Here is a 26,283-nt window from a genome sequence, read left to right as displayed (position 1 = left end):
CCTCCACCTGAGCCCCCACCCCATCTTTTACACGAGCCCAGGGTTTTCACCCCTAATATATGGCCTGAGCAACCTTTGACCCACCCCACCCCTCCTCTTGGCCTCAGTTTCCACATTCGTCAACAGGGGCTTCCTGTTCTCCACCCTGCAGTTTCTGTGCAGACCTCTCTTATCACTCCCTTCTTCCTCGTGGAAACTTCCCTCAGTCTTGCCAGGCTTAGGGAAGGGATTCTTGAAGCAAAATGCACAGGTGATGTTGTTTGGGAAGTTTGCTGCCTCCATGCACCAGATTTGGGGCTCAGGGCTGGGATGAGCCTCTGCAGACTTGGTCTGCAGAGGTGTTTGCTTTGGGCTGGGCTTAAGGATATCCTGGCTCTAGTCTTCCATTAAAGGCTGTCCCCCTCTAGAAAAAGGTAGTGAGCTTCAGGTGGGGCCCACAGTCTCAGATGTATTGAGCTGCTAGGCCTGGATGTGCAAGGTGATATTTTGGGCAGAGATGGAAAGACAAACAGGCTATATGTGCGAGTGTGTGAGTGTGTGGTGTTTGTAGTACTGTGGAGGATAGCTATCAGATAGGGGTCTGGGCCCATTGGTACTCTATTGTATGTTTCCTATGTCTGCATTTAACATATTACAAAAAAAAAAACTTAGTGGCTTAAAACAACACAGATTTATTATCTTATGGTTCTGGAGGTCAGAAGTCCAAAATGGGTTGCGGACTTGTGGACTTGTGCTGGACTAGAATCAAGGTGCCAGTAGGACTACGTTCCTTCTGAAGGCTACAGCAGAGAATCTGTTTCCTTGCCATGTCCAGCTTGTAGAGACCACTTGCATTCCTTAGATTGTGGCCACATCACTTTGACTTCAGCCTCTATCGTCCCATCTCCTCTGACTCTGAACCTCCTACTTCCCTCTCTCAAGGACCCTGGTGATTACATCTAGGACCCACCCACACAACCGAAGATCATCTCTCCATCTCAAGATCCTTAACTCAATCACATCTGCAAAGACCTTTTTGCCATGTAAGATGTCAAATTCACAGGTTCCGGGAATTAAGATGTGACATCTTTGGGGCCTCTTGTTCAGCCTATTATATCTATGCACATGTAGGCACAAGTCTATTTTATCTGTCTAATATATACATACTTAATTATACATAATACCATATAATATATGTACATATAACATGTAACCGTATATCACATAGTGTTTGTGAACATATGTGTAATATGATAGTAGCCTACATGGTGGTCCCAGGTACTCTACAAAAACCATAACCTTTACAATGATCTGTATGTAGGGTAATCACATATTTTCCATTTAGAGCAAGACACTTGAGAGTGAAAACGGACCCTATTAATAATTACGAATACCAGGCATAAACCAAGACTTCTAAGGCCCAGTGAAATCTGCTTCATCACCTCTTTTCATCTCAGTCTACATCCTAACTCCCCACCAGCCACAATGACCCCTTCAGTGTTCCTAAAACCTACCAGTCACCCTCCCACACAGAGACTTCATGCTTCCTGTTCCCTCTTGGCACTGTATCTAAAATACTTTGCTCAACAAACACTTCCTGTCCCCCTTCCCTGCTTGTCTCCTCTTTAACATTGATTACAACTATATAATAGACCACACATTTTGCCTGTTTATCTTGTTTGATCATTTGCTTCATCCACTAGGATGGGAGCTCCATAGTGCAGGAATCTTTGTTGGTTTGGTTCACCTCTATGCCCTTACCACTTGCAGCAGTGCCTAGGTCAGACTTGGCACTCAATAGAGGTTCATGGAATGAAGGTGGCTGACCAAGAGACTAGAGGCTCATGTGTACACTCTGTAGGGGATTTGGGGGTTAGACTGATGCCTCACACCTTTGAGTACCTGATATAGTTGAGTCCTGGATGGTGTGAAAATCTAGCTGAGCACAGATCCATGAATGTGCTATAGTGGGTACATATAATTATATCGAGGCCCACGTGTGGATCTAGGCACAGAGAATACACAGGGGTCTAATAAAATGTCCAGGGACCTCAAGGGGTTTTGGAAGTTTCTCCATAAGAGCACTGAGGACCCTAAATGGAGATATGGAACCAAGCTGATCTGAAAACATGTGTCCTAGGCTGTGGGTGGATATGGGTAGAGAAAGGATGCTGGTAGAGAAAGAAGTCCCAGGTGGGTGGGCTTGGGGGCCAGAGGAAACAGGTGAGCAGGGTCGGCAATCCCAAACTTCCTTCCTTCCCTCTGCCTCTGTCTCCATCTTTCTGTGCCCCTCCAATCTGTCCCCATCTTCCTCAGCATCTAGCCTTCCACCTATGTGTACTCCCCTTCTATCCCTGTCTCTGCCCCTCTCTCTCTGTAGCTTTCTCTACACTTCCCTGTTTCTCTCCAGCTGTTTTCTGAACCTCCCCCCGTCACTTGTCCATTTTTCTGCCCCTTCTCAGACTGGCTCTTTGCTCCTTTCCCACCTCTCCGTCTTTCCACTTCCTCTCCTTTTCTGTTTTCCTGCAATTCCTTCCCCATCTCCTGTTTCTCTGCTCTCCATTCCTTCCTTCCCTCTGTCTCTGCCCATCTCCATCGTCTCCGTATCCTGCCTCTGCCTCTCCTACCTGCCCCAGCCCCGGATCTGGTCGCCTCCACCTCTCTTGTTGCCACCTCCATCTCTGTGTGGGACTCCATCTCCCTTTGTGCAGCTCCATCCTTGCCGGGTCTGTCTGCTCCTCATCCTTCTCCCTCCATCCTCTCGCGTCCTGCATCCCTCCCTCCCGGCATCCTCCCACCTCCTCGCCATCCCTCCAGCTCGCAGGCCCGCCCCCTGCCCCACTCCCCCTCCCTCTGAAAGGGTTAACTTTGGGGAAGGGCCGGGAGTCCCCGGATGGTGATGTCAGCGTGCCGAAGAGAAAGGACGAGGTGGCGGGGGGAGGCGGAGAGGAGGAGGAGGCGGAGGAGAGAGGGCGCGTGGGGGGGGCGGGGGGGACCTCGGCCTGCAGCATCCGCTAGCCTGCACCTCGGACCCCCCCGGCGGGGGGAGGCGCAGGAAGGGGGGGCCGGCCAGGGACAGGCTGGGGAGGGGGGGCCGCGCAGCCCCCCTGGGCCATGCTGACTCCCGGGGCTTGACACCCCCCCCGGGCCCGCCCCCCCTCCCCAGCTCCGCGGCCCGCCGACTGGGGGGCCCAGCCCAGCCCCCTGGGGACCCCCGGAGAGGTGGGGGGCAGCCGGGGGGGCCGGGACGGAGCAGTCGCCGGCCCCCACCGGAGAGACGGGGCGACCGGCCGCAGGGGGGCCGGCCGAGGGACCGGTCGGGCCGGGACCAAGGGCACCATGTCGTCTGGGGCCAAGGAGGGAGGCGGGGGCTCCCCGGCCTACCACCTCCCGCACCCGCACCCACACCCACCCCAACACGCCCAGTATGTGGGCCCCTATCGGCTGGAGAAGACGCTGGGCAAAGGACAGACAGGTGAGCCAGAGGAGGGGACACTTGGGGCGTGGGCAGGGGGAGCTGGGGGCAGAGGGCGGAACTCACAGGTATTCAAAGGGCAGGGGCTGGCTGCCCAGAGCCCTGGATCTGGCACTGGAAAAGGGACTTGGGGTCTAGACTGCCCCATCTCCAGAATGGAAGGGGGAGAAGGCTCAGACTCTGAGGTCCTTGAGATGAGGAGGCTGGGGGCCTGGACTCCTGGAGAATGCTGGGGCCAAGGGCTGCCACCTGGTTCCTGGCAGAGGTTGGAGGGGCTTGGCAGCAGTGGGGAAGGGAGGCCAGCCTGCAGCGGAGACAGTGGCATGGGATGGTGGCAGGGGAACAGAGGTCCTTGGTGCAGTACAGCCGCAGGCTGAGGTGAGGCGCCGGACAAACAGGGGTGAGCCCAGGGAGCGGCTTCCCTCTGCACTGTCCTCAGGCCTTGGAGGGTTGTCTGTTGGGGTGACAGGGAGTGAGGCCGGGGCAATGGGGTCTGTAGCATTTTCCCCCTTCCAAGCATGCTCGCTCAGTGTGGGTACTAGGAACAGAGAGGTGGAAGATGCAAGAGGCAAATCCCCCAGCAGTGGCTGTGGAGGGGATCATCCTTTGCTGTTGCTAAACACTTGCCACCAGACATGGCCTCTTTCCTGCCGGGTGAGGGGTGTCCTGAGCAAGAGGTCCAGGGACAGACCCAGGGTCTCTATGAAACTGAGGGCCAGGGCCTGAGGTAGGAGGGGAGAGAGTCAGACCTCCAGATGTGCAGGTGTTGCTGGCCTGAATTCCTGAGTTATGGGGAGGACGAGGCCTGAACCCCGAGTCTGAGGGAGGAGGGGCTGAACCCCGAGTCTGAGGGAGGAGGAGCTGGAGTCTGAGGGAGGAGGCTGGGGGCCTGGACTCCTGGATCTGTGGCTTTGGGGTTTCTCTTGGAGAGTCGGCATATATTTGCGGTTTGCATGCTCTGAGCTACAGCTGGTATTAAAAGCCAATCAAAGAAAGGGATTGGAAGGTCAGGGTTTGGGAGGAGACGGATGGGATGGTCTGGGAAGGGGGCAAACATGGCATTATATTCCTTGGGAGACATGGAGTCTCCAGAAGATTGAAGTGCAAAAAACTCAAGGAAGTGATGGATTGAAGGACAGAGAGAGGTTTGAAGGAGGCATCTTGGGGGAGACAAAACCATGGAGAGACAGTGAGGAAAGACTGTGGGGAGATGAACCTACACAGCCACCGGGGAAGGACAGAATTAGGGTGAGAATCAGGGTGGCAGTGGAGACAAAGACTAGTGGGTAGATGGACAATCGAGAGGGGCAGAATCAGGCAATAGGGAGCAGGGAGAGAACTGTGTCTTGTGGGCATGGCAGCTGTTGGCCCCCAGGAGTTCAGGTCAGGGTGATTCAGGCCCCTGTGAAACAGCCACCAGAAGGAGGAGGAAACAAGGTGGCAAGGGAGAGTTGGCCAGAGTGGGGAAGGGTGGTCTGACAGCACACCCCACCTTTCAATCGTGCTCCCCCAGGGCTGGTAAAACTCGGGGTACACTGCATCACGGGCCAGAAAGTCGCCATCAAGATCGTGAACCGGGAGAAGCTGTCAGAATCGGTACTGATGAAGGTGTGTGTGTGTGTGTGTGTGTGTGTGTGTTTCAGGGGAAGGGGGACCTTTGGGAATGGGGGGGAGAGGCGGTGCTGCCCTGCCTTCCTTTGTCACCTCACTGCCCCAGGTGGAGCGGGAGATCGCCATCCTGAAGCTCATCGAGCACCCCCACGTCCTCAAGCTCCATGACGTCTACGAGAACAAGAAATATTTGTAGGTATTTATAGACACCCAGCCCCTCCATGTGCCCTCCCAAACTTCCTAGAGCGGGACCTTTCCGGAAACAAGGTGGGGGGTGGGGGGTTGTGGGAAAACTTGATGTCTCCCTGCTAGGCCACCGAAGGCCCGGTCCCCTCCCTACCGCACAGGGACACCCCTTACACACACATTACCCTGACCTGACCTGATGCTGATGGTTGAACGTGCCCCAGCAACAGGATGGCCAAGCCTGAGCCTCCCCAAGAGTGAGCAGAGGCTGATCCTTCCCCTTACTCCCTAGCCCCAGTCGTGCACCCCACTACACCAAAGGAACACTCTGTACTGGATAATCTGGGTGCCTCGGCCAGACCCAACTCCCCCATCTGCCCTGTCCCTGTTTGCTAAGACAATGGGGCCTAGCCAAGCCCAAGGCCCAGGGACTCCTGCCTCCTACCACACCCCCAATCTGAAGCACTAGGGACCGCCTGCTCCCCCAATATAACTCTGGGCGTTATGACTGGACACCCCAACAATGAGACTCCTTAGGAGTTCTGAGTCCCTATCTCAGAGTCAGTTACCCCCCATGAAGGCCGGGGGTGGGGTCCAGCTGTCCAGGCTTCAGACAATAGGCTTTTGTCTGCACTCTGGTGACCCAAGGGACAGCTGGGCTGGCCAGCAGGAGAGGCGATGGCCTTGCTGCCCCCACCACACAGTCCCCAGGATTAACTGACTCCAACACCTATCAGATGCTCAGGCAGGTGTCCCCAGGCGGGAAGCTGCCCTAGACCCAGGAGCTAGTGGGAATTGTAGTCCCCAAGAGCTCCCAGGTGTGGTGGCAGTAGCTACAGCTCCCACGCCAGGGGCCCTGGGGGCTTCTGGGAGTGAGAATTTTAACCTCCCAGAGCTTCATGGGATTTAGAGTCCTAAAAAGAAAAAATCCAGGTGGCTGATGGGAGTTGTAGTCCTTTGCTTCACAGATGTTGGCTTAGATTGGTGCACGTAGCCTTCATTATTGCCAAGAATTAGTGGGATTTGTGTTTATTCATCTTAAAGGCTTATAGGAATAAGAGGCTTGGCTTTCCAGGGGCCATTGGGTGTATGTTTATGGGTTATCTTTATTTCCCAGAATCCTGTGACAATTGGGAGTGTCTGTCCTCCAGGTGCTAAAGGAGTTGCCTTATCTCCTGAAACAACTAAGAGTCGAAGTGTTAATACTCCTGAAGTTGGCCTACAAGTCTCTGCTGCCCAGGGCTGATGGGAGTTGAATTTTGGCTTCTCGAAGGCTGAAGGGAATTAGGGTCTCTCCCTCTCAGGGGCTGATGGGGATTGGAGTCTATTTCCCTGAAGTTGAAGTAGTGTACACTGCAATGTCATTGCCTAAGAACAGATGAGAATTCCATTATCTGCAGCTCAGAAACTATGGCTTTCCAGAAGCCGATGGAAACGGGCGGCTTTACCTCCTAGGGGCCTAGGAGAATTGGGATCTCTGTCCTCCAGCTTCTAATGAAGTTACCTTATGTCCTGATGACAACTATTAGTCAAAATGCTGACCCCTGAAGTTGACAGGGGTGTCTCTGCCCAGGGCTGATGGGGATTAAGTTTCCACTTCCCAATGGCTGATAGGAATTGGAGTCTCTACCAGAGAATGATGGGTATTGGAATCTCTTCCTCCAGGAGAGTCATGGGAATTGGAGTCTCCTCTTCCCAGGGACTCATGGGAATTAGGATTCTCTGCCTCCAGAGCCAGTGGGATTGAGATCTTGTGCTAGGGTCGAGGCACGGATGGAAGAGGGAGACCAGGTCTTTGGGCCCCCACATGCCCCGTCCAGCCCTCTGCCCCCTCCATGTCCCTTAGGTACCTGGTTCTGGAGCATGTCTCTGGAGGTGAACTGTTCGACTACCTAGTAAAGAAGGGAAGACTGACTCCCAAGGAGGCCCGGAAGTTCTTCCGCCAGATCGTATCGGCACTGGACTTCTGCCACAGCTACTCTATCTGGTGAGGGCATAACCACTGATCGGCTTCCTGTCTGTGTGAATTTACCAATATGGACATTTCTTAGACATAGAACCTAACTATATGTGGTCTCTCATGACTGGCTTCTTTCACTTTAGCAGAACGTTTTTAGGGTTTATCCGGTGTCAGTGCTTCATTCTTCTTCATGGCTGAGTAATACTCCATCGTATGGATGGACAATGTTTGTTAATCCATTCACCAGTTGATGGACATTTTAGTTCTTTCTCCTTTTGGTTATTATGGATAATGTGGAAATATGATCATCCCTGTACAGGTTTTGGTGTGTATCTTTGTTTTCAGTTCTCTTAGGTACATACCTAGGAGTGGAATTGTTGGGTCCAATGGGAGCTCTATGTTTAGCCTTTTGAGGAAGTATTGGACCATTTTTCAAAGTGGCTGTATCATTGGACATCCTCACCAGCACTCTGTGAGGGTCCAGATCTCTCTACATCCTCGTCAGCACTTGTTATTATCTGACTTTTTGATTATAGCCATCTTTGGGTGTGAAGTGGGATCTAATTGCAGTTTTGACTTACACTTCCCTGATGGCTAATGACACAGAAGATCTTTTCATGTGCTTACTGACCATTTATATATCTTTTTTGGAGAAATGTCTATGCAGATCTTCTACCCATTTTTAATTGAATTAGTTGTTTACTTTATTAAGTTGCAAGAGTTATTTATTCTAGGAACAAATCTTTCATCAGATGTATATTTTTCAAGTATTTTTTTTCCAGTCTGTGACATGCTTTTGCATTTTTATGACAATGTCTTGTGACAAGCAGAAGTTTACATTTTAATTAACTCCATTTTGTTGATTTTTTTTGCTTTTACAGTCCATGCTTTATCTGTCCCATTTAAGAAATCTTTGCCCAGTTCTTGCATTTAGGCCTAGGATCCATTTCAAATTAATGTTTGTATTTGGTGGGATGTGTGGTTTGAGGTTCATTTTTTGCATTTGAACGCCCATAGGAAAACATTGTCTTTTGCTCTCTGAATTGCCTTCAGCTCTCAAAGAAAGCTATTAAATAGGCAGCATTTTTATGAGTACAGTGCAAAATAGATGCCTTTGGTTCATCTTCCAACCTCATCAATTTGCACCCCTCTCTCTCTGGGATGGGGATTGGGGGTGGGTAGGGATCAGGGTGGAAGCACTCAGACTTGGGACTAAAACTGGGTGATAAAAAGGCAGCCCCTTTAAATCGTCAGCACCCCCGTATTGGAAAGACAGTGTCAAACCCCTGACATTAAAAATACTGACCTCCAGGGGGCGATAGTCAACATATTTAACAACCGGTGCAACCTGGTTCTGACCACTTTCAACAGAAACTATAGAATCTCCTGGCTCCACTTCCCACTCTCCATGAGGAGTTTGGCCCCAGGGGAAGGGGTTCCTGAGGGAGGGACCAGTAGCAAGCTTGGGGTGGTGGCAATATTATTTTTATTATTCAGTATAGAAATATTTCAGTATTTAAAGAGCCTGATCAATATCAGCCCTGCTCACCCCAAAATATCTCATTTCCTCCATGTTCAAATGTTTGTGGATAAAATGATACAACGTCTGGGGTCTCCTGCAAAATAATTTAGTGGGGGAGAGAGAGCATATGTAGGAGCATCAGTGAGAGAAGATGTGCCCTGGGCTGATAATCGATCAAGCCGGGAGATGGGTACCGAGTACTTCCCTATATTCTTCTCTCTACTTTGGGGCGTGTTTGAAATTGTCCATAATCAAAGTTGCCAGAAGTGTCCCCTCTGAGAGATGGTGAATGGGGTCTAGGCCTCTAGGAGAAGGGCAGAGGCCTGAGCCCCAGCTATCTGTCTCAGCCACAGAGACCTGAAGCCCGAGAACCTGCTTCTGGATGAGAAGAACAACATTCGCATTGCAGACTTTGGCATGGCATCCCTGCAGGTGGGGGACAGCCTGCTGGAGACCAGCTGTGGGTGAGTCGGGGGCCTAGCCTCCTGAGTCTCAGGGAGAGGGCCAGAAGCTGGTCAGAGGCTCATGCCACATCTCTCCCCCAGGTCCCCCCACTATGCGTGTCCAGAGGTGATTAAGGTGAGTGAGGAGCAGGTGGAGGGGAAAGGAGTGGAGAGAGCCTGGCTGAGCGGGGAGCTTCATGGCTGGCCCTACATCCTTGTAGGGGGAAAAGTATGATGGCCGCCGGGCTGACATGTGGAGCTGTGGTGTCATCCTCTTTGCCCTGCTTGTGGTAAGGTGCCCCTCACCCCTCCTGCTCCATTTCTAGAACAATCCTGCCTGGTAGGAGCCTGGAATGTGAAGTTCCATCCTCACTCCAAAAATTGTCTGCCAAATATTTAACTGGTAACAGGAAGGTGGGGGGTGATCCTGGAGGTGAGCATTCAGTCACACAATTGTGGGATAGTCCCCAGGGATAGGGGGGATCCCTGAAAGGAATGAGGCTGCCAGGAGCCCTTGGAGGACTTGGGACAGTGGCTGGTCATTTGTCACCAGGGGGCTCTACCCTTCGATGATGACAACCTCCGCCAGCTGCTGGAGAAGGTGAAACGGGGCGTCTTCCACATGCCCCACTTCATTCCTCCAGACTGCCAGAGCCTCCTGAGGGGGATGATTGAAGTAGAGCCCGAGAAGAGGCTTAGTGTGAGTTGGAGGGACCAGGACAAGGATGGGGACAGTGGGTGATGAGGTAAAATCCCGAGGGGAGTCATGGGGGAGTCGCTGCCTGAGTCTCAGCCCCAAGTCCTGCAAACATGCCACTCCAAAAGGGGACGGGGGACCCCTTAAGCGGAGGGATCATGCACAAACCGGCCCTCCGGAGGCAGCGCGGGCAGGGGCTGGATGCCACTGAGCGTGTGGAAAATGTAGCCAGGCCGGTCCAGAGTAGTCAGACTGCTGCGCGTACGCAGGGCAATGCACACGGCCGCCACTAGGGGGAGACCTTAGCCGTCGTCCTGCATGTGTTTACAGGGAGGGTAGGGGGCGCAGTTAGGGACCCCTAACACCACCTCATCAGCTTTCCTTACGGCCAATTGTGAATCATACGACCTCACTTCTGCTTCTCTATGACCCACTCCCCTCACAGCTGGAGCAAATTCAAAAACATCCCTGGTACCTGTGAGTATGGGGGAACTGGACACAGGGGTCCCCTGGGGGAAAAGGGACAGGGGCTCAAATATCAAGGGCTTCCAAAGCAGGAGAGCCGGCTAGGGGCTGGGAGGCCCAGGTCCCTGAGTGAGGAGGGGCTAAGGACTCAGACTTCTGAGTTCTAGGGGAAGAGGGCACAGGTGGAGGAGAGGATGGGGCCTGGACTCTTGGGTTCCTAAGAGAGGGACAGGCTGAGACCCAGGACCCCTGAGTCGGAGATGAAAGAGAGGGCTAGAGTCCCAAATGCCAGGTTCTCTGTGATGTTTCTCTCTCTCCCCAGAGGTGGGAAACACGAGCCAGACCCATGCCTGGAGCCAGCCCCAGGCCGCCGGGTGGCCATGCGGAGCCTGCCATCAAATGGAGAGCTGGACCCCGACGTCCTGGAGAGCATGGCTTCACTGGGCTGCTTCAGGGACCGGGAGCGGCTGCACCGTGAGCTGCGCAGTGATGAGTAAGACCCCCGCGGAAATACATGTAGACAGCAGGGGCATATTTGAAATTGTCCATAATCAAAATTGCCAGAAGTGTATCCCTCTGAGAGGTGGTGATTGGGGTCTAGGTTCTCAAGACCACTGGCAGGGACAAGCCAGGCCTCCAGATGGGGCATGGCTTAAAACTTCCCCGGGGACCTGTTCCTAGAGGAACCATGACTACAATGGGCCTTGGGACCAACGGGAAAAAGATAAACAATTACAAAAAATATGAATAGATACTGAGGCTGACTTAGACAGTGTGCCTCCTAAAACATTTACGTAGAGTAAGTGATCAAATTTTAAATATTATTATCACTATTATTATTATTGTTATTATTGAGGTAGGCTGAGATGTACACCAAGACAAAGGAATGAACCACTTTGATACCAGGAAATTGGAACCATATACAGAGATACTGGGTGGACTGAGCCCCCAGAGAGCCACAGCTGCAGGGACGGGACAAGACCACCTCTGGGACTTGACCTCTAGCCTCAATCCTCTGCTACCCACCCACAGGGAAAACCAAGAAAAGATGATATATTATCTGCTTTTGGATCGGAAAGAGCGGTATCCCAGCTGTGAGGACCAGGACCTGCCTCCCCGGAATGATGTTGGTGAGCAGGCAGGGCTGGGAGTCCAGGCCCCAGGTTCCTGAGGGAGGATAGAGCTACAGGACCTGAGCCTCAGGGTGCAGACTCCTTGACTTGCTTTGTCAAAACCCTCCCCACTCTGGGCCTCAGTTTCCCCATCTGTCTGAGCACCATGTACAGCTGGACAAATCAGTCTCTTGACTGGCCCTCAGACCCCCCTCGGAAGCGTGTGGACTCCCCTATGCTGAGCCGTCACGGGAAGCGGCGGCCAGAGCGGAAGTCCATGGAAGTCCTCAGCATCACAGATGCCGGAGGTGGCGGCTCCCCGGTGCCCACCCGACGGGCCCTGGAAATGGCCCAACACAGCCAGAGGTGGGGACCCTGCTCCTTGGACGGGATACCTAGTCCTGGGTGGGGAGGGAGTTCAGAATTCTAACCCCATCCCCACCTCCAAGGTACTGTGTGATTGGGACAAGTCACCTGCCCTCTGTGGGCCCAATATCTCCATCTTGAAGGAGTGTAGAAGGGAGAGGACAGCTGAGCCTTTTGGAACCCTCCCTCCTGATTTTCTTAATCTATCCTGGAAACAGATCCCGTAGTGTCAGTGGAGCCTCCACCGGTCTGTCCTCCAGCCCTCTGAGCAGCCCCAGGGTAAGGCCAAGTCTCCAGTGAATGGAGAAGGGGTAAGGCGGGTAAAGACACTGTGGAGCAGAGATTGAACAGCAGAAACTACAGTTCCCGTAAAGTCTAGAGACATTGCCTCCTTGACCTTAAAGGGCCTAGGACCCAAGGCCTTGGTAGTATTTTAGGCCACTGGCCATTTCCACCTCCATAGGGCTGGGTTCTCAGTGTGTCTGAGGGGTTCATTTACTCATCTAACATTAACTAATTGAGTGGTTACTGTATGCCAGTCACTGCTGGGTTTACTTCCTGCCCCGACAATGGTTTTTTGTTTTGTTTTGTTTTGTTTTGTTTTGTTTTGTTTTGTTTTGTTTTGTTTTGTTTTGGGGAAGTAGGGGACTAGTTGGACTACAAGTTCCAGAATGCATTGGGGTCCGCTTGCCCAAGTGCGTGTGGGGGACCCCTAGAGCCTCCCGGCAGTTGTAGTTCATCCTCTCACCCACCTCCACTCCTCCGCAGAGTCCGGTATTTTCCTTCTCACCGGAGCCCGGAGCTGGAGATGAGGCTCGGGGCGGGGGCTCCCCGACTTCCAAAACGCAGACTCTGCCTTCTCGGGGCCCCAGGGGTGGAGGCGCCGGGGAGCAGCCCCCGCCCCCCAGTGCTCGCTCCACTCCCCTGCCTGGTCCCCCAGGCTCCCCGCGCTCCTCTGGGGGGACCCCCTTGCACTCGCCCCTGCACACGCCCCGGGCCAGCCCCACCGGGACCCCAGGAACGACACCACCCCCAAGCCCCGGTGGTGGCGTCGGGGGAGCCGCCTGGAGGAGTCGTCTTAACTCTATCCGCAACAGCTTCCTGGGTTCCCCTCGTTTTCACCGGCGCAAGATGCAGGGTACGGGGTCCCTAGGAGAACAGGGGCTGGGGGCTAACATCCTAGTCCGCTCAGGAGGGGGCTGGGGACCCAGATTCCCACATCCTAGAAGAGCGGGTTGCGAGCACAGTTGCAGGTGGTAGGGAGAGGAGGAGGAGATGGGGCCTCGGCCTCCGCCTCCGAAGGATGCGGCCCTTGGAGCTCTGGTTCACCTTCCCATTGGCTCATGGCAAGCAAGCCCCACCCATAGGGGGCATGGCCTAACGGGTCAGCATGCTATTTGAGGTTTAGTTACCGGGAGATGAAGAGGCACTGGGTCTGGACCCCCTAGTTAAAGGGAACTGCTGGACACGAAGATGGTGAACGAGTGTTGACCATGCTCACCCCTTCTCCCCACTCTCCCCCAGTCCCCACCGCTGAGGAGATGTCCAGTTTGACGCCAGAGTCCTCTCCAGAGTGAGTGTGACGGGGAAGAGAAGAGACCGGGTGGAGGCGGGGAGGGGAAATTCATTCCCTCAGCCCCTTCCTGAACCTCTTCCAACCATCCCCTCCCACTCAGGCTGGCAAAACGCTCCTGGTTCGGTAACTTCATCTCTTTGGACAAAGAAGAACAAATATTTCTCGTGCTAAAGGACAAACCTCTCAGCAGCATCAAAGCGGACATTGTCCATGCCTTCCTATCGGTGAGGGGCCTGGGTCCCTAGTATCCTGGCCACCATAGAACTACAAATCCCAGCAGCCCCTGGGGTTTACCCCCTTAAGACTGGCCTGCCTTCCTCCTGTGCCTCATGGGATTTGTAGTTTTTCAGTCAGAATTGGGTTTAGTCATTGTGGGAACAAGGAGGCAGGAGAGGTTTATTGTGCCCTGGGGCCTGGAAGTGGTAAATAGGATCCTGAATTACAGTTACCACAAATTAGTGTCCCTTAAGGATTGATGATTTGCCATTTCCCTACCATTACATTGGGCTTCAGTTGCTCAGCCCTTCCTCCTATACCTTGTTTTTCGTAGGACAGAGAAAACTACAAGTCACAACAGGCAATGGGGCCTCCCAATGGCTTTTCTGTTATTTTGCACCTGTGGCTGATGGGACTTGTAGTTCCTTGGATAGCCATGGTAGTTGGGTTAGTTATCCTTTCCCTAGAATCAGGTCACTGGAATCAATCCTCCATGTGTCCCCCACCTCCCTCAGATCCCCAGCCTGAGTCACAGTGTGCTGTCACAGACCAGCTTCAGGGCTGAATATAAGGCCAGTGGTGGCCCCTCCGTCTTCCAGAAGCCCGTTCGCTTCCAGGTGGACATCAGCTCCTCTGAGGGGCCAGAGCCCTCCCCTCGAAGGGATGGCAGTGGTGGTGGTGGCGGTATCTACTCTGTCACCTTTACGCTCATCTCCGGTAAGTTTCCCTCAAGTGGACTGCCCCCAGCCCAGTGTTTGGGATGCTCAAGACAGCTGAGGTAGGATAGCCGCCCAGGAGGGCAGCACCACCAGGGAAGAGGACATAGTGCTCAGCTGGTACTGACCGTGTGCTCCCTTCCTCACTCAGACCCCCACATTCTCTCTTTCCCCCTTTTCTCATCAGCATTTAATGTAATGTCATATTTACTTACAACATGCCTAGTGCTTTATACGTACTAGTTTCTCAAAGCTTCCCAGCAGCCTTTGAGGTGTTAGTAATCGCCTGCTTGACAGAGAAAAAAACTGAGTCCTAAACTGACTCAACCAGAGTCAAACTGCACTCTGTGACCGAGCTGGGGCTCAACCTAGGCCTCCTGACCTTGCAGTGCAAAGCTCTACTTTAAGACCGTTCATCAGAAGAGCAAAGACATGGGGTGCTTCTTTTTTTCAGGCCATTCCTGCACCCAGAGCAGACATTACCAATCTATCAATCACAGCACTTCTTCCTGCTGAGCTCAGGACAGCCTCAAACTCCAGGCAGCCACAACCAATCAAGAGCTGGCACAAGAGATGACAACCACAGAAATGCCTTGTTTCCAATTATACTTTTTCCCTGAGTCCTGATAAGAAGAGTTTGGGGAATGAGGGATACCTATTTGCTCTCCTTGTCACCAACGTTAATATGTCACGACTAGGAGATGAGCTTTCTCCCAGAGTTTCTAAACCAGGCTGTTAAGAAACACTGGGGTGTTACATCACTTCAATGAATTATGGCTCTTTTTTTCTTCCTTAAAGACTAATATGCAGAATGTTCTTAGTTTTAACATTTTTTTCCTTCTATTGATTTTTCTTACATATCTGGCTTTTCATGGTCTCCACTAGAAAATAACAAGCAATAAAACCCATTTATATAGAAAACAATAACCATTGTTATTTTAAATCCAATGTTTCTTAGCTCCATGGATTTATGCCTAGCCCTAACAGGGGAAGAAATTGTGACCCCTTTGCTGGGCAGAGGGTGGGAGGGCCTTCCTTGTCCCCACCTGTCCCCAAGTCAGTATGTTTACCTGCTTTTTCCAGGTCCCAGCCGTCGGTTCAAGCGAGTTGTGGAGACGATCCAGGCACAGCTTCTAAGCACTCATGACCAGCCTTCTGTGCAGGCCCTGGCAGGTGGGAGGCAGGGGATGAGGGGCTGTCTCCTTTTTCTGTCCCGTGAGGTGGAGGGGTCTGCAGGCGAGGCTCTAGCTGTGGGGACGCAAGGCTTACCTGTTCTTGCGTTGTCACTATTATTTTATTTTGTCAAGGCCTCACCTGCAGAGCTGTGAGCAGGTTCTTGCAGAAACTGGGACCTTTCTGGCCCTGTTGAGTTGCCTTTCAAAGACTCAGCCTCATCTGGGAGCATGCGCTCTGTGCCCCAGGGGGTGACTTGTTGGCTCAGCCCCACTCTTGAGATACGAAGGCTCCTCCCCTTGGCATAGGGGTTCCCTAGGCACCACAGTGAAAGGGAGCAGGCAAACAGGACCCCATCCAGGAGGGCAGGAGCCTGGGTGGCCTTGTCACGGGAGAACGCCAAGTCCCAGGGTCAGATCTGCTTGGGAGCAGTGGTTCCAGACTGGGGGCCCATTTTGACAAGGTCAGAATTGACAGGGCTGACATCAAGGTGTCCCAGACTACACTCCCTCCTTTCAGGCTGGGGACAGGGATCTGGTTCTGTCCTCAGAGGCCACAGGCCCACATTCCTTTGCTTATCACTTATCTTCACAGCTGGTGACATTTCATCTCCTTGAAGGTCATCCTGTGGTCACATTTCCTTGTGACCCTGACCTCAGCTGAGAAAAGTTCTTTTAAGGACCCACCCAGATAATCCAAAACAATTGTCCCACTTCGGGGTTCTAACCTTGGTCACAACTGCAGAGTCCTTTTTGCCTTATAAAGTAACCCAGTCACAGCTCTCAGTTTTCGGAGGGAGACATCTTTGGAGCGGGGCATGATTTGGCCTACCTCAGCCCCCCAGGGGACGTCTGGAGACATTTTTGATTGTCTTAATTTGGGGGGAAAGGGGTGCTCCTGGCATCTCATGGGTGGAGGCTAAGGATGCTACAGAATATCCCATAGTGCACAGGATGCCCTCACAGCAAGGAGTTACCTGGCCCCAAGCGCCACTAGTGGGGAGTGGGGAAACCCTGCTTTATTAGTCTCCACTGGGCCTAGTTGCCTGGGGCAACAAGAAAGCGAGCTAGGCTCCCTGAACCTTTCTAGACCCAGTTGCCAAGGAAAGCTGGCCTTAGCAACCAGGGTTCCCAAAAGGGGACACCCTCAAAGATGTAGGATCAACGGGCACCCTTGGGGCCTTAGCCACATGTCTTATAAAGGGGAATAGGGCAGGGGGCAACCTCCAGTCTGACCCAGGAACAGGGAGCGCCTTATTGGTTGTCATGAAAACGAGGTCTCCAGCAATCAGTGTCTCCTAAGGGGGCCATTCTCTGCCAGAGGACCTTAGGTGCTGTTTTGGGCCCCATAGAAATTGCTAGGTGACCACTGGCAACCATTGCTGCTACCACAGTTCCCTAGTCTGGGGGATTGAGACCCTACAAAAAGGTGATCCCAGTCAGGCAGACCCAACTGGGAGGGCGGGGACCCCAGCTCCACAGCAAGGGTAGTGGGAGGTAAGGGGGACCCTCTTGCTGTAATCTGGGAGATTCAGATCTTACTTGCTGCCACATAAGCGGTCCCTTAGCAAATAGCGCTATAACCAGAGGCTCTGAGAATGTCTCCCCTAGTTGGGCAACTGGGTCTCACTTGGACAAACTTGACCTGATTTCCAAAGGCCACAAGGATCAGAGGGGGCCTAGGAAGCACGGCCTGTTGTCCTAGGGTTGCCAGGCCTGGTTGCTGGCATGTAACCCTCTGGCAACCATCTCCCCAGGCCCCCAACCCTGTGTTGGGGGCTCGGGCCTCAGCACGGTGTCATTGGAGCATGTTCCCTGGGGTTTGGCAGCTTTGGGGTCACTGAGGGCAGTTGATAGCAGGAGCCTCCACGCCAAACTCCCTAGGGCCTGTGACAAACCACTTCCTCCCCACAGATGAGAAGAACGGGGCCCAGATCCAGCCTGCCAGCACCCCACCCCGGAGCCTGCAGCCCCCGCCTGGCCGCCCAGACCCAGAGCTGACCAGCTCCCCACGCCGAGGTCCCCCCAAGGACAAGAAGCTCCTGGCCACCAATGGGACTCCTCTGCCCTGACCCCAGGGGGCCAGGGAAGGAGGGGAGCCCCCTCCACCCCCCTTCCCTGCCCCCCAACTGTGAATCTGTAAATAGGGCCCATGGAGTACATAGGGAGGGGGGGACACAAACCTGGCCTTGCCCTGCAGGGATGGGGCTCAACGGCCGTGCCCAGTGGGGGTTGGTTCTAGGGGGGACTGGGGGTGGGGAGCTGTTTCTATTTTATTTATTGATTAATTTATTATTTTATTTATTGATCGATCTCTCTGCGGGGTGGGGTGGGGGAGGAACAGGGGCTGGTTGGGGTGGCTTAGCAGATCCGGACAACAGGGCCATCTGTCCTTATGTCATCCCCAACCCCCCCACCCCCACTTCCTGGACTCCAGTCCCCTGATCCGCCCCCTCCCCCCACAACCTTCTGTACGGATTTGCTCTCTGGAAGGAATTCTGGTTTTGCGTGATCCTGCCTGCGTCTGTGTCTCTGATTCCGCCAGCGGCAAAAAACAAAAATAATAACAATAATAAATAGCCTTGATCAGGGATGGCTGGCTGGCCTTGGCCTCTCACTTCCTGGGTGGCCCTGATTGCAGGGGTGGGACAGATGGCAGGGACAGAAGGGTATGCAAAGATGCCAGCTGACCAGTCGTTTACAGCTCTGCCACACGTGTACCTACTAGGTGTCAGATGGAACATAGATGGCATACTGTCGAAACTTAACCTCTGACAGTTCGTCCCTAGCAGTTCATCTGGGAGCGTGGTAGGGTCCGGGCATTGGCCTCTTTTTCCTGTGCCAGTGAGGACAAGGCCTGGGTCAGAGCGCCTGGGCCTGCAAAGAGATCGGGGAGGCTGGCGGTGGGCTGAAGGTTGAGGCTGGGCCTGGCTGGAGACACAAAGTGCAGCTGTTCAGGCTGGAGAAGTCGACAGCCAAGAGGCCAAAGAGTGTGAAGAGCAGCATGGCAACAGCCCACTCGCAGGCAGCAGAGGCGGAGCGCAGCGGCCAGGTGTAGAGGACAACCACTTTACACCAGGTCAAGGGCACACCACCAGAGAACTAACTACCCGGGAGCCCAACCGGGTTGCCCTATAACTGTGGACAGGTAAGTCTATCTTGGTACCATCCTGTGACATGCTCGCCCTGCCCTGGCTAAAATAACCCCTCTGGCTGGCCACCCTCCTTGGCAGCTCCAGGACACTCTCTCCAACCCTGTCTCCATCTCAGCCTGTTTCCCACATTGTTTCCCCTACACATCCCTCCTGTTCGTATCTCATTCCCAATATCTGAGAACAAGGTTCTTAGCCTCCCATCAGCCTCTCCAGATCCTGTGAAGGTTCCGCCATCTCCCCAGACAACCACACACCTTGCTTCTACCTCCAAATACCCAGGCTTCCTAAAGGTGCCTGTTCACCCAAGGCCCACAAGTCCCTCCTGCTCACTCCCAAACATAATTGAATCTTCTCCCAAAATATCTTCCTCTTTCTAGGTGCCCCCACCTCCATAATAGTCCCACTATCCACTCATGTGCCCAAAATCACCCTCACCACTTCCCTCCTCATGCCCAGTGTCCGGCTGGTCACCCCAACACTTATCCTATCTGCCTTACTGTCTCTGGCCTTGCATCTCTCTACTAGTCTGCCCTGTCCCTTCTCTGGCTCCCCAGTCCCAGCTCCTTAAAATCTTTTTATGACCATGGTGCACACATACTCCAAGCTCCAGCTTAGCTGAGACCCCTCTTGTTTTTTGGGACCCCCTCACTTGAGCACCCTTCCTCCTCCTCTCTGCCAAATTAGCTTTGACTCCCTCCTCCTAGACCATACTAGATATTATTTCATTCATTTAAGGATTTTGAGGCTGTCAATAAATCCGACGCCATCCCTGGCTCCATGGATCTTTGAGCGAGAGGTGTGAGCACCCAAACAATCCGCTTGCTCTCAGGACTGACCTTGTTCCTTGCTTGCTCACAAGCTTTCCATGGCTCCCTACTGCCCCAGGCAGGAGCCTGAGCCTCTAACCTCTCACCTGAGCACCCAAAAGTATTCTGGCCTTGCCTGCAGCCTTATCTCCTCCCCCAGCTCATCATTTCACCCTCTTTACGCATGCACCTGCACTGTCCCCCAACCTCCCAAGCCAGGCCCAAAGCAGCTGGTTCTGCAGGACAAGTTTAGAATCTACCAGGTCTAAGACCCATCTTTGCAGACATCCAGGCCTACTACACTCAAATGGCCATCTCTATGGTCCCTCCCCCCTCTCCCTGCATCCAAGGGATATTTGAGCCCCACAGAATAAGGACCCTGTAACCAAACTGATAATCAGCCCAGTGGAGACTTTGAAAGGGGCTGGGCTGGATCTGATCAGCAGCTGCACCCAGCAGTGAAGATGTGCTGGTTTACAGCTGACGTAGCCCTTCTGGCCACATTCATGCAGTTCGGTTTGCCACTCTGGGAAGTGAACGAGGTCTACCAAATGTGGCCAGCACAGGCCTCGGCTGGGCTCCTTCCAGCCTCTTGGGAATGCCAGCGTCCTCTTGGCCTCCCTTCCGTCCTCCCCACAGGAGCAGGTGGTCTCCAAAGCTGAGTCTGCAGCCCTTACTCTCTCAGAGCACTCAGAGCACTCTACCTAGCAGTGATAACCATCAGTATAATAAAAAGCAACTCCATTTTGCAGACATGGAAACTGAGGCTCAGAGAGTGATTTGACTCGCCCAGAGAGGTGTGCTGAGCTGGGTTCTGGGGTGACTCAGAAATGGGTTAGAGTCAAGGTGCCACTCAGTGTTGTGCTGGTAAACATTTAACAACCAGCTCCAATTTGTAGTATTTGCCACTTCCTGTGGTGTAAATATTCCCACCGTGGCTGTTTCAAGCTGCTAACGGGAGGTCACCCAATATGGAGTTGGGAAGAAAAACACAAAGCCTGCCCTTGAGAGCCGGCATGAGCGGCCGCAGCCCACCACTATGTCCACTGCTGAACTTCATGGCAAGTCTCGGCCAAGTGACTCCCCCTGTCTGAACCTGTGTCCAGTCTTAGCCAGCATGATGCATGGCACACAGCAGATACCCCAATGGACTGCGGGTACCCAAAACGATTGTTTTATCATCCTCCCGATATTTATTGGTCACTCGCTGTGTGCCAGGCACCAGTCTAAGCACCTCACCTGTATCACCTTCACTACAACCCCGGAATGGCCCTATTATCATCCACATTTGATAGACGTGGAAACTTTATGCAGAAGTTAAGAAGGCAGCGGACCTTCCGCCAGCTAGCATGTGGACATGGTGGGTTTACAACCCAGGCAGCGTGACCCCAGATCAGAAGTCTCGACTGTGCCATAGCAGAGCCGAGAAAGGAGGGGGGCAACTACATTAGCACAGCAGAACTACCCCAATGAAAAACCACCTCAACCCCTGCCCCTGGCCCCCAGAAGGATACTGGCCACCATGAGGATGGTGCAGAGGCTGCAGAGGACCAGGCGGAGTGGCCTGATCCAGGGAGGCCCGGGCTGGGGCAGGCCTTTCATCCTCCAGGAGAGAAGGAGCTGCAGCCAAAAGTAGAGGTGGCCCACAAAAAAGGCGAAGAAGGCCCCGGTCAGGTGTGTGACCCGCTGGTTCTTTTGCTGGAAGGAGGAGGGGTAGAGTTGAGGGGAAGAGGGAAGAACTGTGGGGAGGCCAGGGCCATGAGGAGGGGAGGGGACCCTGACCAACTCGAGATGTGACTGACAACTGCCATGCCCTGTGATTGGTTCATTGATTAGCCTCGGTCCCCAAAACACTGCCTGGAACATAGCAGATGCTCCTAAATATCAGTGCAATAAATCTTTCATTCTCAACCAGGGTAGGGAAAAGCAGATATTGCCACCAAGCAGGTAAAAACTGGTTCTTGGAGGGCAAAAATTTCTTATGTATCACAATGGTTTCTGACTTCCCAATCTATGGTATATTTTACGTTAAAGTTTTTAAGTATTAAAAATTTCATGGGGGAAAAGAGGTGATTAGGGGAAAATGTCTAAAAAGCCTCCTTAGGGGACTGATGTCAGAACTGAAGAAAAAGATAGGTTGTGGAACATAGGAATAAGTGAATGAGCAAATGAATGCCTACACAAAGGTGATGGGGGATTTTTATCAACAAGCTGGAGGCTGCTTCACCTCTAGTCTGAACCCCTGTGGTTTTGCCAGCCTTTGGAATCAGAGCCATCGTAGTAAAGGAGCATGATGACACAAAATAACTCAGTAAGATTTCTCCATTCATGTATGCGACAAAGATCTGCTGAGCTCCGTGGCTGAGAACACGAGTTCTAAAATCTATGAATCTGGGTTCATTTCTGACCACCACGGACCAGCTGATAAAAAATGTTATCGGTGAGATTTGACCAGGAAGGACGTACCTGGAGTTCTCGTGCTGATGGGTAAAATAGTACAGAAGGTAAAACCTAAAAACACTCAACCAGTGTGGCAAACGCTAAGATTGAGTGAGTCTCAGCCATTTCTTCACTGTGGGAGGCGGTGGCAAGGAATCACCTCAACCTCTTAGGGTGCAATTAAATCATTATAGAGAGCCTCCCACGCGGCGCTCGATTTGAAGAGCAGAAAAACTCGGCACCACCTGCCACGGCCCGAGAACCGCAGAGAAATACAAGTCCCAGGAGGCCACGCGTGGTCCAGCCCCCAAAATCAAGAGCCGGCGGCCCTGGAGAATGCTGGGAATTGTAGTCCAGATCTGGCGGGCCAGGGCCCTGGGCAGGCTCCGCGAGGCTGCTACGTCTCACCTGGAAGTTGCCCACCACGGAGGTTCCCAGGGCACAGAGGAGCCCCGACCACAGGATCAGCTGGTTAGGCCACCTTCTGACGCCCCAGTCCCGGAGCTGGTGGTAACGGAGAATGCAGACCCAGGCGGCTGGGAGGAGACGGAAGTGGGCGAGAGACCCAGGCCCCGGGATGGGGAGGCGATGGGCTGGAAGAGGCTTGGGGTCCAGGGGTAGGGGCCAAACTCCTGGTTTTAGGGGAAGAGGAGGGACCTAGACTCCTGGTCTGAGGGTAGAGGGGCTGGGGCCTGCGGTCCCCTTAGCTGGGGGCCAGCACTGAAGGAGACGCGTTGGTGTAGTTACCCATAGCAGCTCCCATGTTGAGCAACTGGCTGAAGATGCAGCTCTGAGGAGGGTACGATCCACAGAGACTGGGGAAGATGAAGGGTTGTCCTGTGGCTCCTCACAGCCAGGACCCCCTTTCCTCCCTCTGGACCCCCCAAGCGCCATAACTACCTGATATAGGGGATGCCCTCGGTGAGGTTCACAGCCCTGTTGGCCACTGCAATGGCAAAACTGAAGGAGGGGAAGTCGTCAAATGAGCAGCCGCTTTCAGTGACAACTTAACCCACAGAAATGGGGACTGCTAGCTCCCTCCAGGCCCCTCCACCTCTTCCCTCAGACCCAGGAGTCCAGGCCCCCAGACTCCTCCCTCAGACCCAGGCATTTCTTTCTTCTAACACTCACACAGTCCAGATGCTAGCGACAGCCCAGAAGGCCAGGAAAACAGGCAACAGGGACAGGTAGCCCCACATGCCGGGCTTGGGCTCTGCAAGGAAAGGGTGGGGCCACCAATATCTGTATGTGTCTCTGTCCCCCTAGTCTCATTCTCTCCCCCCCAATTCCCCTCCTCCCCTCTCTGTATGAGTTGAGGAACCAGCCCTAAGGGTCCCGGTGTTGTCAGCCTGGGGCACTTTCCCTATTTTTCAACTGACCTTCAAGCCAAGCCTGATCTTGAACTTTCTCCAGCTGCCATCCCCGCACCCCATCCCTCCCCTACACTACTAGCCTCTGGGCTCCCTGGGGATGCTCACCTGTCCTTCTCTCCAGCCCTCTCAATCTCAGGACTGGGGCTACATGAGAGGTGCAGGGAAGAAGGGCTGTGATGTGGGGTGGGGCTGGGCCAACATCAGCTCCGCGGAGCCAAAGTCCACACCGGAACACTTGCAGCTCAGTGTCGGGCCAGGAGTCTGACCCACTGCTTTCTAGGGACCTCACCCCCAAACTGCCACTTCTGGTGCCCCACCCCTTCCTTCCACCTGCTTTGTAGGTTCAATGGGCCAACTCCTAGCTTATCCTCCCTAGGACACAGAAATCAGAGCCTCGGGCTCTCCCCGCCCTTTCTCCCTGTGAGACCCAGTCAGGCCCCCAGGCCCTTCTAAAACACTTGTATTGCTTTTGAGCCCCTGGGGTCCAACCTCTAGTTCTTACCTCCTTCAGCACCCAGAATCCAGGCTTGTGGTCCAGATCCTTTCTGGGTGCACTTTTATCCTTAGCCTGCTGGGTGTGGGGCCCCCGTGACCCTGATTCCTCCCCGCAACTTGCCTCCCCGTCTCCCTTCCTCTACCATGCTGGAGTTCCCCAGCAGGCAGGGTGTGGGTGAAAGGGAGACCTTGGTGCTGACACTTCCTCTCAAAAGCTTTGACTTGCACTGCCAGGACCATTTCCGCCCTCTTTACACAGTAGCCCTCCACTTTATGGCTTCCCCTCAGGGTATCTGGGTGTGTGGGCCCCATCCTCCTCCTGCTTCCCCAGGACTCAGGATTCCCGGCCCGCAGCCTTCTCCCTCAAACCTGGAGGTCCGGGTCCCCAGCCTCCTCCTGCAGTATCTCTCTTATTTTTTAATTGATGTTAACTCACAAAACGTATATTTAACCATTTTAAAATATACAATTCAGTGACATTTAGCACACTTACAATGTGTGTAACTGCCACCTCTATCTAGTTCCAAAACATTTCATCACCCCAGAAAGCAACCTCATATCCATTAAGCACCCTTCCCATTCCTTCCCCCACCCCCCAGTCCTGGGCCACAACCAATCTGCTTTCTGTTACTATGGATTTGTCTATTCCAGACATTTTATATAAACTGAATCACACACTCTGACCTTTTGTGTCTAGTTTCTCTCACTGAGCATCAGGTTTTTGAGTTCCATTCACGGGGTAGCATGGATAGGGGCTCCATCTGTTTTTGTGGGTGAATCATATTCCGTGGGCCACACTCCTTTTGGCACTCAAGTGTCTGAGGCCCAGCAATCAATCAAGAATGCGATGTCGTCCCTGTCCTCAATGGGTTTTCAGGCTGGAGAGCACACATATATCTGAAAACTAGAATACAAGTGTTATAACGAATGCAGCAGTGGGCATGGTGACCCCCAGAAGAGGAAGTGGCTGACTAGCAATGGTAGCCAGCATGTGTGTGGTTGTGGGGGATGATCAGGAAAGGAAAATGGGTGTGAATTTGCAAGCTGCAGGAAGGCTTTCTCAGTGAAGTCCTGATGGTCCCTGAAATCTGGCTCGTCAGGATCTAATGCCTTTGTCTGGTGGGTTACAAAGCATAGCCCCTCTAGGAGAAATGAGCCAGGACTCAAAGCTCTCGATTGCCACAAAGGGTTTGGATGTTCTCCTGAGGGTACTGGGGAGCCATGGAAGGTTCTTGAGCAGAGAAGACAGACAGGAGCTGACACCAATGGTATGTAGACAGGAAAGAGACATAGTGACAATAACCTCCAAGACGTCTGCAGTGCCAGGCACTGTGCTACGTATTCCACATGAGCTAACTCACTGATTCTCATGACAGCCCTGAAGTGTCATCGGCATCTTTATGAACTAGATTCCTTAATCCTTATAGAAGTAAAAGTCCTAGTTTCTTGACTAAAAAGCACCTGGAAATAGTTCCAAACTTCATACATGCAAGAGGTAGCCCGGAAGGCTTGGCGTTTTCAATTCAGTGAGACTTGAGTTCGAACCCCATCTCTGCCACTCAAGAGCTAGGTGCCTGTATGAGTTTCCTATGGCTGCTATAACAAAAGACCACAAATTTAGTGGCTTAAGACCACACATTTAGTATCTCACAGTTCTGGAAGTTGGAGTCCCAAATGGGTCTTAGGGACTGAAATGAAGATGTCGCTGGGGCTGGTTCCTTCTGGAGGCTCCAGGGGAGAATCTGTCCCTCACCTTTTCCAGCTTCCAGAAACGCCTGTGTCCCTTGGTGTGTGGCCCCTTCCTCCGTGTGCAGAGTGCCTCACTCCAAGGTCTGCTTCTGTCATCACGCCCCCTCCTCTGTCTCTGATGATGACCCCTTCTTTCACTCATAAAGACCCTATAATGACATTAAACCTCACCCAGATTGCCCTCCCCATCTAAAGATCCTTAATTTAATCACATCTGGAAAGTCTCTTTTGCCATGTGAGGTGCCATCATCACCAGTCCCGGATATTAGGACGTGGACATCGTCAGGGGTCCAGTATTCTGCCTCTACAGTCCCCTTGGGTAGGGGGCATCGGTTTCTTCAGTCTGTAGATAACAGTGCATAGTGTCACTGTGGGGACAGGCTGATGAATTTGTGTGTCCACCTCTGCCTCTTGCTGGCTGTGTGACCTGGGGCAAATAGCTTCATCTGTCTGCACCTCAGTTTCCTCATCTGTGAAATGAGGATGAGAAGAGTAACTACCACAGAAGGCCATGGTATGGAACTTATGAGTCAATCCCTTTACGTGGGGGTTTGTGGAAAGAATCAAGTGGGAAAAAAAAAAAAAAACAATCACCATCCACCTTGGTTGCATTCCTGGCACATGGTCAGTGCTCAATAGAGGAGACTGTCTCTCTCTAGGTGGTGTATGTTAGCTGCTGGTGACAGGAGGGAGATTAGAGCTCTTGGGCTACGTGTGTATGTGTGTTCCATTTAGAAAATATTGACCAAGGACCCACTGCGTGCCAACAT

General features: G+C 53.0%; 2 protein-coding genes across 3 annotated transcripts; one reads left to right on the top strand and one right to left on the bottom strand.

The window, feature by feature from the left end:
• The first annotated feature begins 3,039 nt into the window (after window positions 1-3,039).
• Window positions 3,040-18,087, top strand: BRSK1 (BR serine/threonine kinase 1). 2 transcript variants are annotated; one of them, XM_011379278.2, is made up of 19 exons: window positions 3,040-3,454; window positions 4,968-5,062; window positions 5,172-5,257; window positions 7,098-7,238; window positions 9,081-9,197; window positions 9,279-9,312; window positions 9,398-9,466; window positions 9,730-9,876; window positions 10,319-10,350; window positions 10,661-10,831; window positions 11,371-11,468; window positions 11,657-11,816; window positions 12,035-12,095; window positions 12,585-12,954; window positions 13,341-13,389; window positions 13,493-13,616; window positions 14,124-14,325; window positions 15,408-15,497; window positions 17,411-18,087. In XM_011379278.2, exons 1-19 carry the CDS (start codon window positions 3,319-3,321, stop codon window positions 17,566-17,568), a joined length of 2,340 nt encoding a protein of 779 aa, XP_011377580.1. In that variant the 5' UTR covers window positions 3,040-3,318; the 3' UTR covers window positions 17,569-18,087. The 2 variants fall into 2 exon arrangements, with proteins under 2 accessions (XP_011377580.1, XP_023378593.1); XM_023522825.1 differs by lacking the exons at window positions 15,408-15,497; window positions 17,411-18,087 and adding an exon at window positions 14,779-15,380 and having other exon boundaries at window positions 3,170-3,454.
• A 98-nt stretch (window positions 18,088-18,185) lies between these two features.
• TMEM150B (transmembrane protein 150B) lies at window positions 18,186-25,010 on the bottom strand. The gene is made up of 7 exons (XM_011379277.2): window positions 23,772-25,010; window positions 23,028-23,109; window positions 22,797-22,856; window positions 22,644-22,711; window positions 22,305-22,432; window positions 20,972-21,155; window positions 18,186-18,564 (listed from the first exon to the last, which is right to left on the bottom strand). The coding sequence occupies exons 2-7, from the start codon at window positions 23,093-23,095 to the stop codon at window positions 18,359-18,361; spliced, it is 714 nt and encodes a 237-aa protein (XP_011377579.1). The 5' UTR covers window positions 23,096-23,109; window positions 23,772-25,010; the 3' UTR covers window positions 18,186-18,358.
• Window positions 25,011-26,283: the final 1,273 nt, after the last annotated feature.

The sequence above is a fragment of the Pteropus vampyrus genome, unplaced genomic scaffold (genome assembly GCF_000151845.1).
Source record: "Pteropus vampyrus isolate Shadow unplaced genomic scaffold, Pvam_2.0 Scaffold357, whole genome shotgun sequence".
In the NCBI taxonomy this organism is placed as follows: domain Eukaryota; kingdom Metazoa; phylum Chordata; class Mammalia; order Chiroptera; family Pteropodidae; genus Pteropus; species Pteropus vampyrus.
This window is presented reverse-complemented; position numbering and strand designations above follow the sequence as displayed.